Below are 12,995 nucleotides of genomic sequence, written 5' to 3' on the forward strand. Positions count from 1 at the left end.
ATAAAATGACAAATGATGATGATGATATCTTAACCTAAGGATAACCCATAAGAGCTTAAATTAGCTTATTTCCAATGGGGTCCTTATATTTATATAATAGATATGATCAACAGACAAAAAGAATAAACATTACACGACTAACAATTGGACTTTTGGCAGGTTTTGATTGATAGTTGCATAATGCATTGAAAAATGACAAGCTTCAGACATATTTTATACTAGAATACTAAAATGATAAAAAAAAATTACTAAGAATATTCTTTGCCTTTTATCTTAGGTATGATAAAAAAAAATGTTTGTTGCACTTCTAGTATTATTATTGTTTAGAACAAATTGATTATAGAAATACTGTGGGGATTTACCATGAAATATATTAAATACATGGTTCAATCTTAGTTGAGTAGCTCTGTCATCCACTTTTAAAATGCCCAAAGAATCTAGAATGTCACTAGAAATGCTAGCTCTAGGACCTGTATTTAAAATAAATCTGACAACTTTGTTTTGGGTTACTTGCAATTTTTGTTTAAGTTGTTTGCCAATACCACAATACTAAGAAGAACATGCATAATCAAAATAGCTTAAAGCAGAACACAAGTCTTTATTGACTGTAAATTTAGGCAAGATACATTTCTGTATAAAAAATGAAGTCTAGCATTTACGTTTTGAATGATGAAGATGTAAGTAATGACATCCGATGTGTTAGTAGTGGTGTACAGGTGGTGGTATGTGGTGTATAGGTGGTGGTATGGAGTGTATAGGTGGTGGTATGTGGTGTATAGGTGGTGTATGAGTGGTGGTATATGGTGTATAGGTGGTGGTAAGTGGTGTATGAGGGGTGGTATGTGGTGTATAGGTGGTGTTAATGGAAATGTGAGTGGTAGTATGGTGATGTTAATGGAAAGGTGCATGGTAGTATGGTGATATATGCAAACTAATAACGGAAGATCTATCTCTTTCGTTGATATTGATATGTAAAACTATCAATTCTCAGACCTGTATAGGTAGTGGTGTGATAGTGAGAAAACCCCCCACAAGTGTTAGCATCTGATGTGGCATTAGCTGTGTGTAAATGGTGTGTATGGAAATGTGGATGGTGGTATGTGGTGTTAATGAAAATAAGGGTGGTGTTAACGAAAGTGTAGGTAGGGTGTGTGGTGTTATCGAAAGTGTGGATGGTAGTATTGTTCGATGGTTATTTCACGTCTCCCGAGAAATACACCACTTGCAAATGAAATACTATGCTTAGTGGTTCTACCCGTAGCATTGATGGCTCTTTAGCCTGCAAACGCCTACCACCATAAGGCCTTCCAAAAGACCTGTAAATGCGGTGCATCTGGAGGACCAATCACTACCAATGTTTACGTCTTAGGTTGATGCTGCCATGGCATGAGGAGGATTCGAACTCATGAGCTCCCGGTTAGGAAACAAACTCTCTACCATTGAGCAATGCGACCGGTAATTGCGTGGTGGTGGTGGAAACATATAAAGAACCTAAAAGCCAGGAATTATTCATTCACTTTTATGCATTCGAGCAGTTAACATGATTGAGTGTTCAGAGTGTCATGCTTTATTTTCTCACAGAGATGTCATGATGCGTCACAAAAGACTAAAACATGGGGACAACGATGAGGGAGAGGATATTGACATGACTGATGTATCTCCAACACAGAGTGATACTGACAGTGACGCAGAGGAAGACAATATCGTCTTTCGCCAAATGGCACATAAAGCGCGAAAACATACAGCTGCAGAGTGGCAGAAGAGATACGAGAAATACTTGAACCAAAATATGTCAGAAAAGAAGGCTAGTAAGAAAGCAGACGAAAAAACCAAAGGAGAAACTTACCAACAGTTTAGAAAACTGTATGAGCGGTTCCTTTACGATCAGTATCAGTTGCAAGAAGACACAACGCACGAACAGGTGACGGACGCCATCGATGAATTTGTGTCCGACAATCATGGATTAAAAAAATCCATTAAGATGGCTCTTCGCAAAAACAAATATTTACTTGAATCTTACCTAGATAAGTACGACAATGATGAAGACGAGGAGGAAGATAAGGAGGAAGACGAGGAGGAGGAGGACTAGTCGATGCGAAAGAATCACACCACTGTGTACCGAGAACCCCACAAATGAACACTGGCTTTAAAAACTTAATTCATTCAAATATTGACCTGCATCTATTTGAAGGCAAAAGCTACATCAAATGACATTTTTCATCTGAAATATGCAATAAAATAAAAGTTATAAACCTACAAAAATGTGTTATTTTTTACAACATGGTCATTTGAAACAAACTCACTTAAGAAATGTAACGAATCCTCAGGTGGTAGGATCCAATACCCTGAAGTTATCAAGAGCGGAACCTAGTTGTCACACCTCATTCTATCTTCTGATATTCGCTAGATAACATGGCACAGAAACAACTCGACTTGAAGAAAGCTAAGAAGCCCGTAGATCAGACGCAGCAAGAATACATTAACAGACAGTTGGAAATGGCACAGACCACGGACTTTCTCCCTAGTCAGAATCCTACGGATCAAGGCCTGGGGGTTTTCTTCCCCGATTCACAGGATGCTACGGGATTGGAGTTGGGATTATACGATAACCCACCCATTAGTAATGAAGATTCCCCCATGACCAGGGCTGATTTTGCGATCAATACGACCACACTGGACGGAATCGTCAACCGCATCAACGTGCTGGCCGACGAAATCGCCAATCACACCGCGGTATTGATGAAAAAACTGGAGGAGTTAGTGGCCGCTAAATCCCGTAAGGAGCCTACCAACAACGCCTGCTTCACCTCTTGGGGAAACAGGACATTGGTCGTCAGATTGCCCGCAGAAAACCACCAAGAAAAGCAAAGAGCGCGACCCGTGCTACAAGTGTGGGCAAGTGGTCCATTGGATTGCGGACTGTCCGAAACAGCAAGACGTTCCCAGCGCAAACCCTCCACCCAAAGAAGAACCACCCAAAAAGAAGAGGAAAACCGCCGCTAAGAAATCCAAATCCGCGTGAAAGACTGTGTTTCAGACTTTAAAATTGTGTGGACTTTATAAATTGTGTGGACTTTATAAATTGTTTAATTGTGTATGTGTAAACTTTTAATTGTTCATTTGATAAATGTGTTTAATTGTTCATTTAATAAATGTGTAAACTGTCAACCATTGTTCTTCTTTAATTCAATTCTTTTATTTGAAATTTAACAAAAAGGAATACACAAGGAATACAAAACGTTCACACGCTATCGCCCCACCTCGCCTGCTGGACCGCGCCAGCTCTGGCCACCTGCCCAGCTTCACCGCGCCACCCACGCTTGACTGCGCCAGGTGGCCTCCCGGCCACCTGCTTGACCCACGCTGACCCGCCTATAAAACCCCGCACTCCAAACTGCACTCCGTTGACCTCCCTATAAAACCTCCACTCAAAACTGCACTCAGTTGACCTCCATATCGAGCTGCGTTATACTACTCATATGTCTAAGGCAAAAAGTTGAAGCGGACAAGAAATTCAGTTTAACCCATTGTAATCGAAGTTCAGGCAAGATTTCCCGAATCACTTTTTGTGACACTGGTCTGAGATTCGGAAGAGGCGTCAGTCCACATATCCATCTTCGACGAATCTCGCTGAGATTAGGTCAACATAAACGGATTTGGATTTGAGGCAAATTCTCTGTGAATCGCTAGCGCGATTCCCAGAATTGGCCTCAAATCCAAATCCGTTCATATTGACAATGAACAGCTCAAAAGTGCTGTTCAATTCTTAAATGTGTTTTCAAATCCGAAATTCATTTCTTATTTTTGCTTTCTATTTTCATTTTTGTCGGAATTTCCAGACGTTAAAATAGATGTTATTCCCATTCCCATAGAAGATAAATTAATCACAAAATTTATTGTAATATATTTCCATTTCCAATGTTTTTGCCTTTGATATCATTTAAAATTATGATGATAGCCATTTTCTCTTGAGTGCGTTGCAGTTATAAACAATGCGCACATGAATCCTAATCACTATAGTACATCGGTATCACCACATCAGCTTTAAATAGCGCAGATAACCCAGGAGTAGCATGCCGACTCCAAGGGGAAAAAATGCTCCTAACAATCAATGCACCAGCGTCCTTTTCATGACCCAGTTGCACATTAACTTTAATATTTATATAGTGTTAACTAAAACTTAATTGTCAGTTAAACTTTTGTGCACCCTGACCAGTACAGCGGTATCCAGGGGATTAATAGAGAAAATTAAGGCAGTGGTATTTGCACTGGTTTGTTCACCACGTAGGGAGCCCAGCCACACAAAAGGGCATATGCCCTAGGGAGCCCAGCCACACAGAAGGGCACCTGTCCTAGGGAGCCCATCCACACAAGAGGGCACCTGTCCTAGGGAGCCCAGCCACACAAGAGGGCATATGCCCTAGGGAGCCCAGCCACACAGAAGGGTACTTGTCCTATGGAGTGTAGCCACACAGAAGGGCACCTGTCCTGGGGAGTGTAGCCACTCAAGAGGGGAACTGTCCTAGGGAACCTTGCCACACAGAAAGGCACCTTTCCTAGGGAGTCCAGCCACAGAAGAGGGCACCTGGGGATCCTATCCACACAGGACACCTGTCCTAGGGAGTGTAGCCACACAAGAGGGCACCTGTCCTAGGGAGTGTAGCCGAACAAGAGGGCACCTGTCCTAGGGAGTGCAGCCACACAGAAAGGCACCTGTCCTAGGGAGCCCAGTCACACAAGAGGGCACCTGGGCAGCCCAGCCACACAGGACACCTGTCCTAGGGAGTGCCCAGATAGCATACGTACGTTGGCACAACGTTGGTCCAATGTAACCGGCTTTGTTGGCCCAACGTTGGGAGGACAATGTTGGCGCAATGTCTAAGTGCAAAGTGGGCCTTTGTTGGCCCAACATGTTGGGGCGATGTTGGCCCAACGTAATAACACATGCATGTAATCGTTGGGCCAACATTAGGCCAACATAGCAAATTGCAATGTATCGGTAGGCCCATCGTTGGGCCATTACAAGATAAAGATTATTTACCTGTAATTCAAAATTGCCAATATTGGGTCAATACAGTATTGTTATAAATGCACAGTACTTAGCGGACCACGCCAACAGCGAGTGGTCATTTAGATATGAAAATAAAGTTCCTCATAATATAATATTAATAGAAGAGTTGTTTTTAAAAAAAAAAGAAAAGAAAATTCACCATTTGAGGGTCGTATTACTTTAATCCACAATAAAAACGATTCCCCAGAATAAATTTTCCTTGTATCACGTTATTCTGCAGTAAAACTCCGAGATAAGAATGCTGGACGCGTAAAATAGATACAGGGTTGACCATCCCAACATATCAGATATCAAGATTACCATAGAAACTGGCCAGTCTCAAGCTGTGAAAAACTCCGTCCTAATTGCTTGGTCAGTAAATGTGCTCTTATCTTAGAATCTGCTTCCTAAATCCAACACTTTATAGCAGTTATGTAATCTTTGCAATGTGTTAAAGCTTTCTCTTTTGAGTTCATTCTTTTGATATGTAAGGTTAATTTGTATCCCTGCATAAACGATATTTGCATGAATGTATATTATTTTTTAAAAAATGTTTTCTAAAAAAAAAAAAATCAATTATGTGTGTATATATTTTATAAAAATTATAAATATTTCAAATCAATTATACATTCTACATTAATCTTAATATTTAAATTAACTCAGCATCCTCTTCTTCAAAATATGCGAGTCATGTGCATTTGTGTGTGCGTGTGTCATAATTTCATCACGATCTTACAACGTTGGCCCAATGTTGGGCCAATATTGTATTCCCAACTAGCCCTTGTACCAGAGTATGAAAGTGATGACATTGGCCCAATGTTGGACCAGCATTGTGTTGACAACAAACTCCGTCACAATATTACAACGTTGGCCCAATGTTGGGCCAATTTTGTATTCCCGACTAACCCCGGCATCAGAGTATGAACGTGATATGTTGACATTGGTCCGATGTTGGGCCAACGTTGTTTAGCCAACGCCAACCATCGGCCAACAGTCCAACCATTAGCCAACGTTGGGCCAACGTAGTCATGCTATCTGGGTGTAGCCACACAAGAGGGCACCTGTCCTAGGGAGTGTAGCCACACAAGAGGGCACCTGTCCTAAGGAGTGTAGCCACACAGAAGGGCACCTGCCTTCTCCCAGGGGTGACTTAACATTGTTTCTTGTAAAATAGATTTATATAAATTTACGTCATGATCATCTTTGATTCACCACATTCATTATTCTGATATTTTGGGGGGTTGTTCTCTAAATTCTCAGTATTTTAATCTAGCAATAAACGGTTATTTTTTATAAGAATCTATTTGAGGGCTCTTTCTGCACGGAATTGCTCATATCAATTTGATTTTGAACAGTGTTAGACATAAGTACCTATTGAAAAGGTGATTCAAAGATCGCCAATACAAAGGCGAATAGGTAATATCAAGTCTCATAGGCAGTATTAATTAAACACTGCTATGTGAACGCCACTTCCACGCCGAGTGGTAATATCGAGTTTTTATCACAAAAAAGTGTCACAGAAACAAACGTGTTTGACCAGAAAATTAAGAATGGCGATATCATGGGCACAACAAGACGACAAAACGCCAAGCGAAAAGACGACGAATTAGGTCGCTAATTTGCGAGTTTTGTTTGTCGTCTTTTCGCCTACATTTTGTCGTCTTTTCGTTATTTCGGGGCGAAAAGAAAAGTCGCTAATTATCGTTTTTTCGCCTCGAAAAGACGACAAATTGTAAAGTGGCACAAATCAGCCTCCATAATAATTACCAATTCAAACATCATCTATTAATAGGACCAGTATGAATCTGATCCACAGCGGCATGAAATACAATACATTACAATACAGAGATTTGTATAGCGCCAAATTTAACGAGTTACCCGAACGGACTGTTGTTATTATTGCTGTGTTTACATTACATGTATAATACATATAGAATATGAGTAGAACGACTACCTGGAGCATTTTAAACATATATCGGATTTAATATTACTCAGATAACGTGGTAAATACAATTTAAAAAGGGTTAAAATGAGTAGAAAAACTAACTGGGACACTTTAAACAATATTGGTAATTCCCATATTTACCACACATTTTCCTCTGAAACCACCTTTATTTTTGTTTTAATCACAAATCTTTTCTTGAAATGCAATTCAAACGTTACTACGAACAGTACCCATATATTGTAATCTTTCAAAAACGTCTTTTTATTTGTGCATTTCCTCTTTTAATGACTAATTTACATTCTTGTTTGATCAAATAATAGAAGATCCCACGTAAACACAGCAAATTCATTTTGATGTGTCCCAAATCTGGGATATACTTTGACATTGAAAAAAGACCTGAACGGGTGGGCGGGACTAATAAGGCTGCCAGGGAAAAGTCATCGAATTGCAATACCTTTACACACCGTGTTATGAATATTCATGTCACATGACCAAGTGCCAGCAACCAATGAATGAAAATACGAACACATATATCGAGTATATGTAAACATATATAATTTAATATGTAAACGATACACATTCATGAAAGAACTCTATAGGAGCATGGCTTGCTATGATTAATGAATATATGACACGATCTACTACAGTGAATATATGACACGGTCTACTACAGTGAATATATGACACTATCTACTACAGGGAATATAAGACAAGATATACTGCAGTAACAATGAATATGTCGATGAATATGTCGTACGAAAATACCACACAAACCTCATCAGCAATGCAAGTTACAACGAAACATTTTCCAATTTTGGGGTTTTTGATTTTTATCGCAAGCATTCTAACCCTACCGGGGAACAGCTGGACCCTTTATGTTTTGTCTACAAAGTTGAAGAATGTGTCCACTACAACTCGATCGTTCATGCAGCTCATTGCTCTGTCCGACTTACTGTTTGTGCTCACTCACTTGCTACCCACGACGATATCGATATTTAGACAGGAATGGATATTTGGGAAGGTTTTTTGCTACATCAAAATGATAGAGGGACCTGCGACTTTTCTTATGTCATTAACGGCACACATGGCGACAGCGGTTCACAGGTAATGTTCAAAATAATCAAATTCTACAAGTGAGTCTGTGTTTTAATACAAGAGGTCCCTGGGCCTTAACGGTCGCCTGAGCATGCACATATATATTTTGGTCCCTAGAAACCATTGTGTGATCTATTTGTTTTTAATACTCCATTTTTATACTTTGTACTAAATGGTAAATATATATATATATATTTTATCACATTACGGCGAAATACATTTTCTATTTGAATTCTAAAAGCCAGATTCTATTTTTAGTTTTAGTAGAGACCCAATGTTCATATAAAGATGCACATAGTGTATGTAACTGATGTACAGAGATAAAGATAGAAGACGTTAATGCATTTATCAACATATGGTCAATACAGCCCCATCCTGGGATCAGAAGTTACTCCCCCCGGACACAAATTTCACAATTTTGGTAGAAAGCCAGTTACTCATTATGATAATGCGAGCAGTTTTTTCCCTGCTGGATATCCAGAAACACACAAGATTTGTAATGAAATAGAAAGCATTTTCAATGTGTTGATTAATTTTTTCCCAATCTGGGCCTCAGTCCGGGTTCCTTGGGTTTCAGACATTTGGTAGAGAGGAGAGCGCGATTTTCATGCGGGGCCTTAGTCCGGGTTCCACGGGTTTCGGACGTTTGGTAGAGCGTGGGTCTCAGACGTTCGGTAGAGCGGAGAGCGTACATTTCGTGTGTGATATTATCACCATACACACAGTTTGACTGCTAGAAGTCCAGAAGTAACGACATTGACTGCTAGAAGTCCAGAAGTAACGACAATTTTTTAAACATATGTACATGTATCTTTAATATGTGATTAACTTAGTCTCACTCAGGACCTGAACACAAGACAAAAGAATTTTTACAGTTTTCAAAGAGGAATCATTACTGACATGTACATAACCAATCTAGCCCCACCCCGGTACCTGAACCCAAAGGTCATGGATTTCACACCTTTGTTAGAGGGCTCAATGTTCATTATAATCATACAAACATTTTGCCTTCTCGATTTCCAGCTGTAAAGAAGACTAGCTACGATATAATACATTTTTGATATTTTAAACCAACTTAGCTCCATCCTGGGGCATGAAACCAGGGGTCATGAACTTCTCAGTTTTGGTAGAGGGCCCATTCCTCATTTTAACCAACTTTGCCCTACCCTGTAACATGAACTTTTAATCCAGGGGTCATGAATTCCACAGTTTTGGTAAAGGGCTCATTCCTTATAATCATGCTTAATGTTCATGAGTAAAAATATTTTGAAGATTACATTAATTTTGCTGGTTTTGGCCTCATTCCCCAGGCAGCAGAGACCATGAAATTTAAGATGTTGTTCCCATTTTCCCATAGATATTATATACCCAAATTGGTTGAAATTGATCCAGCCATTCCAGAGAAGAAGCTGAAAATGCCCAAAAGTCCAAGACCAACAGACGACAGGCGAAAACAGATAGCAATTGAAATATAAGTAAATGTTTTGCGCTATACTGCTAACGTGGGCAGAAACAGGAGAAAATAGGATGGGTAACAAATGGTGTGAAATAATCACGACTGCGTGAGGTTCCTTAGCGAACACCAGTGAGTGAGTAGGTAGTGTTAAATGGCAAGTAAATAATTAGTCATAATTTTGATCTCCCACTGTGTTTTTCCTACTACTGTTTCTTACTTTGATATATTATTGAATATAGATGCTAACGGCGAACGAATAACTCAACTCTGTGACAAACGGGATGACTTCAGCTTCTTCATCATCAACTTCCCATATTTATGAAGCTCTATTCTATGATCACCTGCACCTCACCTTACCTATCCTATTCGTGCCCGTTGGCACATAAGGCTCTAATACACTGCCTCCACCTGCCTCTGTCTACTGCCCTTGCTGACGCCCAGCTATTCCACCCCAGCTTTAACCTTTCCTGTTCAGTAGTTCTTCTCCACGTTGTTTTTGGCCGGCCTACTTCCCTCCATCCTCTGGGCACCATGTCAGTGCGGTGGTGCAAATTCTGGTGTTCTCCATCCTTAGTACATGGTCAATCCAATTCCACTTCCTGGGAGTTATTATTTCGCTTGCTTTTCTTAATTTTGTTCTATGATGGAGGTCTTCGTTTTATATTTTCTCTGGCCATCTTATTCTCATTAATTTTCTCAAGCATCTATTATCGCCTGCATATGGTGTTCATTTCACTCAACTGATTTGATATGCTAGAGCTTATTTTGCGTATGATAAATTTTTGAATCAAGGCAAGCTACTGACAAGTTAATATTTCATACATGTATCTCGTTTGAAGTCAGCATTTCGCAAATTTTGTTTTCGTTATAACTATTACCAATTCAATTCGCATATTTCATGGTCATTATAATGATCTTATCTGCACATACAACCTGTCATTAGGTCGAATGCTGTCCGTCTTATTCATCTTTTCCCTTTTGACTCACGATCTAATAACGAGGGGGAGGCCCTTGCCAGTTGGCTTGGGCTCGGAAATGATCCTACAATTCCTCGATCGAAAAGACTTTAGATTCTATGTTTATCTTTTTCTTAGATGAAGTGTACAGTTCAACTCTTTTAAGAATTCTGAGGAAATCATAAAATCGTCGTCCTTTATATCAAAAGGTAAAGATAATGAATAGTGATCAATCTCATAACTCCTATGAGGAATACAAAATAGAGAGTTGGCCAATCACAGATCCCTGGACGCACCTGAGGTGGGATCAGATACCAAGGAGGAGTAAGCATTCCCTGTAGACCGGTTACACGCGCTGTGAGCCCTATACCTTGATCAGGTAAACAGAGTAATCCGTAGTCAGAATCAGTGAGTAAAGAACGACCTAACAATCGGTATGAAACAGGTCAGATATGCAGCATTTTACCTAATGACAGGTAGTTATTGTCTTTGCAAACTAGATCGTCATAACAAACATAGAATTAGCGAAATGGAGACGTTAATCGAGACTGTTGAAACCTCTGTGCGTTTGATTCTATTTATCTATCGCCGTAAAATGGCTGAAATATTGCCAAAACGGCGTAAAACCGTTATCAATCAATCAATCGATCAATCTATATATCTATGGAGGAGGAGGAGATGTTTCAGTGATCCGAGGATAGGATTCAGTTCTCCCATGCCTTCTTATATCATCAAACAGAGAACGGTTTTGACCGCATGGTTGTTTGGGATAAAATGAATAAGCCTTATTCATACACAAGAATTAAATTCCTTAATTTGGATATCCTGACCAACAACTCAGTTTCTCCTCCACGCATCCGTCATTTCAGTTCAACACAAATGGAGGTGAGAATTAGAAAGGAGTACGTGATGAAGTAAGACTCCCAAAATACACACTTCCTTTGATGATAACTTTTCGAGATAGCGGCAGGTCCAAAGTCCTGATAAAGGATGATGGCTAATTTTTCCGCCTAGCGGAAAAAGCGGAAGAGTCACCATTTTGAACCGAAGTATCACCATATAGTGGAAACGGAAGTGCCGTCAATTTGGCGGAAGTGACCCTACTTGGAAGTGTAATGTAAATAGTGTTATTAAATTGAATTTGGCGCCATTAGTGAGCATGTGACCTTGACTTCCGCTAAAAGGGTATATAAACGTCATCCCGCTAGCGTCAGCACTTTCAGTGTTAGTTTGACTTTCGAAGTGTAAGGTTGCTGCGAGAAGATTTTAGGTAAGCCGACAGTTTCCCATAAGAGAACGTGGATAAAGTATCCTTACTCTCTCGGGAATAGCTCGACTAGTCCTTAGTGGACATATATAGTGTTTATTGTTATAAAATAAAAGTGCCGAGTAGCTGAGTACTCATTTGTTGAGCACTCATTTCACCTTTGAAGGCGCGAGGTTTTACTCATCCGTTGAGTAATATTTTTTTAAGTAACACATTTTGTATATAGTTTGTTGATCTTAGTTGATTATTTTGATAGTGATTTTTATTAATGATTGGTTAATTAAGTAATTATGGGTAATCAGTTTATTTTCCACGAGAGGAACTCGTTTCGCCGTATTTGTATATTTTGGCAGGCGATTATTAGTTTTATATATAAGTAAACATCATTTTAGAGTCTCGGTCTCAGTTTAGTAACTGAGGGATCCCGTAAACGGAAGAGAACACGTTACATATTTTTGGTGGCAGCGGTGGGATCCTCGAGACTAAGGGTTTTTTGTACTCTTGAAATGAATATGGATAAAAGTATAGAAGAAATAGAGAACGAGATCACTGCCCTTGAAGGACAAATTGAGCAGATAAGAATTGAGAACTCCTTTAAGAGAGAGACCAGCAGGATTGGACATTCGACCCCTAAGTCGACTCTGACAGTGAGTAACCCAGTTGACGAGCATGATTCTGGGTTAGATTCGGGGCGTCCTTCCGAGTATGCAGACTTCTAAGGTACGGAGACTTGTAATCGAGAAGAATATAGTGGTACCATACCTAAAGGGAGATTCTCAACAGCAAAAGTAGAAGAGAGAGAAAAAGACAAACATTTAGAGGTTGGAGTGAGAAACTCAAGATTAATGAGTAGAACAATTGATGAGCATAAGTTGCCAAATTTTGAAGAAAATGAGAGTCCATATGCGTTTAGAAGAGGTGAAGACGGATAATAATGAGACGTAATCGTTCACGTGAGACAAAAAGAGAGAGTGATAAAGCAGAAACGAAATTTAACTCAACAGATAAAGCACCAATGAGTACATTTATCAAACCAGCAACATTCGATGGAAGCGGATCATGGCTTGATTACAAATCTCATTTCGAGGCTTTCTCAGAATTAAATAAATGGACAAATAAGCAGAAAGGACTCTACCTCGCGGTTTCGTTGAGAGGTCAAGCACAAAGTATACTCGGTAATTTGAGTGGCGATATTAGTTACTCACGAGTACTCAATCCTTGTTAAA

The 12,995-nt window shown here is 39.6% G+C and overlaps 1 protein-coding gene across 1 annotated transcript; it reads left to right on the forward strand.

Moving 5' to 3' along the window:
- Positions 1-1,540: 1,540 nt before the first annotated feature.
- LOC130050531 (glutamic acid-rich protein-like) lies at positions 1,541-2,089 on the forward strand. The gene has a single exon (XM_056150741.1). It carries the CDS (start codon positions 1,541-1,543, stop codon positions 2,087-2,089), a length of 549 nt encoding a protein of 182 aa, XP_056006716.1.
- The last annotated feature ends 10,906 nt before the right edge of the window (positions 2,090-12,995 follow it).

Source organism: Ostrea edulis, chromosome 9 (genome assembly GCF_947568905.1).
Source record: "Ostrea edulis chromosome 9, xbOstEdul1.1, whole genome shotgun sequence".
NCBI lineage: Eukaryota > Metazoa > Mollusca > Bivalvia > Ostreida > Ostreidae > Ostrea > Ostrea edulis.

Coding starts and splice junctions, on each gene's coding strand:
- LOC130050531 (XM_056150741.1), top strand. CDS start 1,541: ATGATTGAGTGTTCAGAGTGTCATGCTTTATTTTCTCACAGAGATGTC.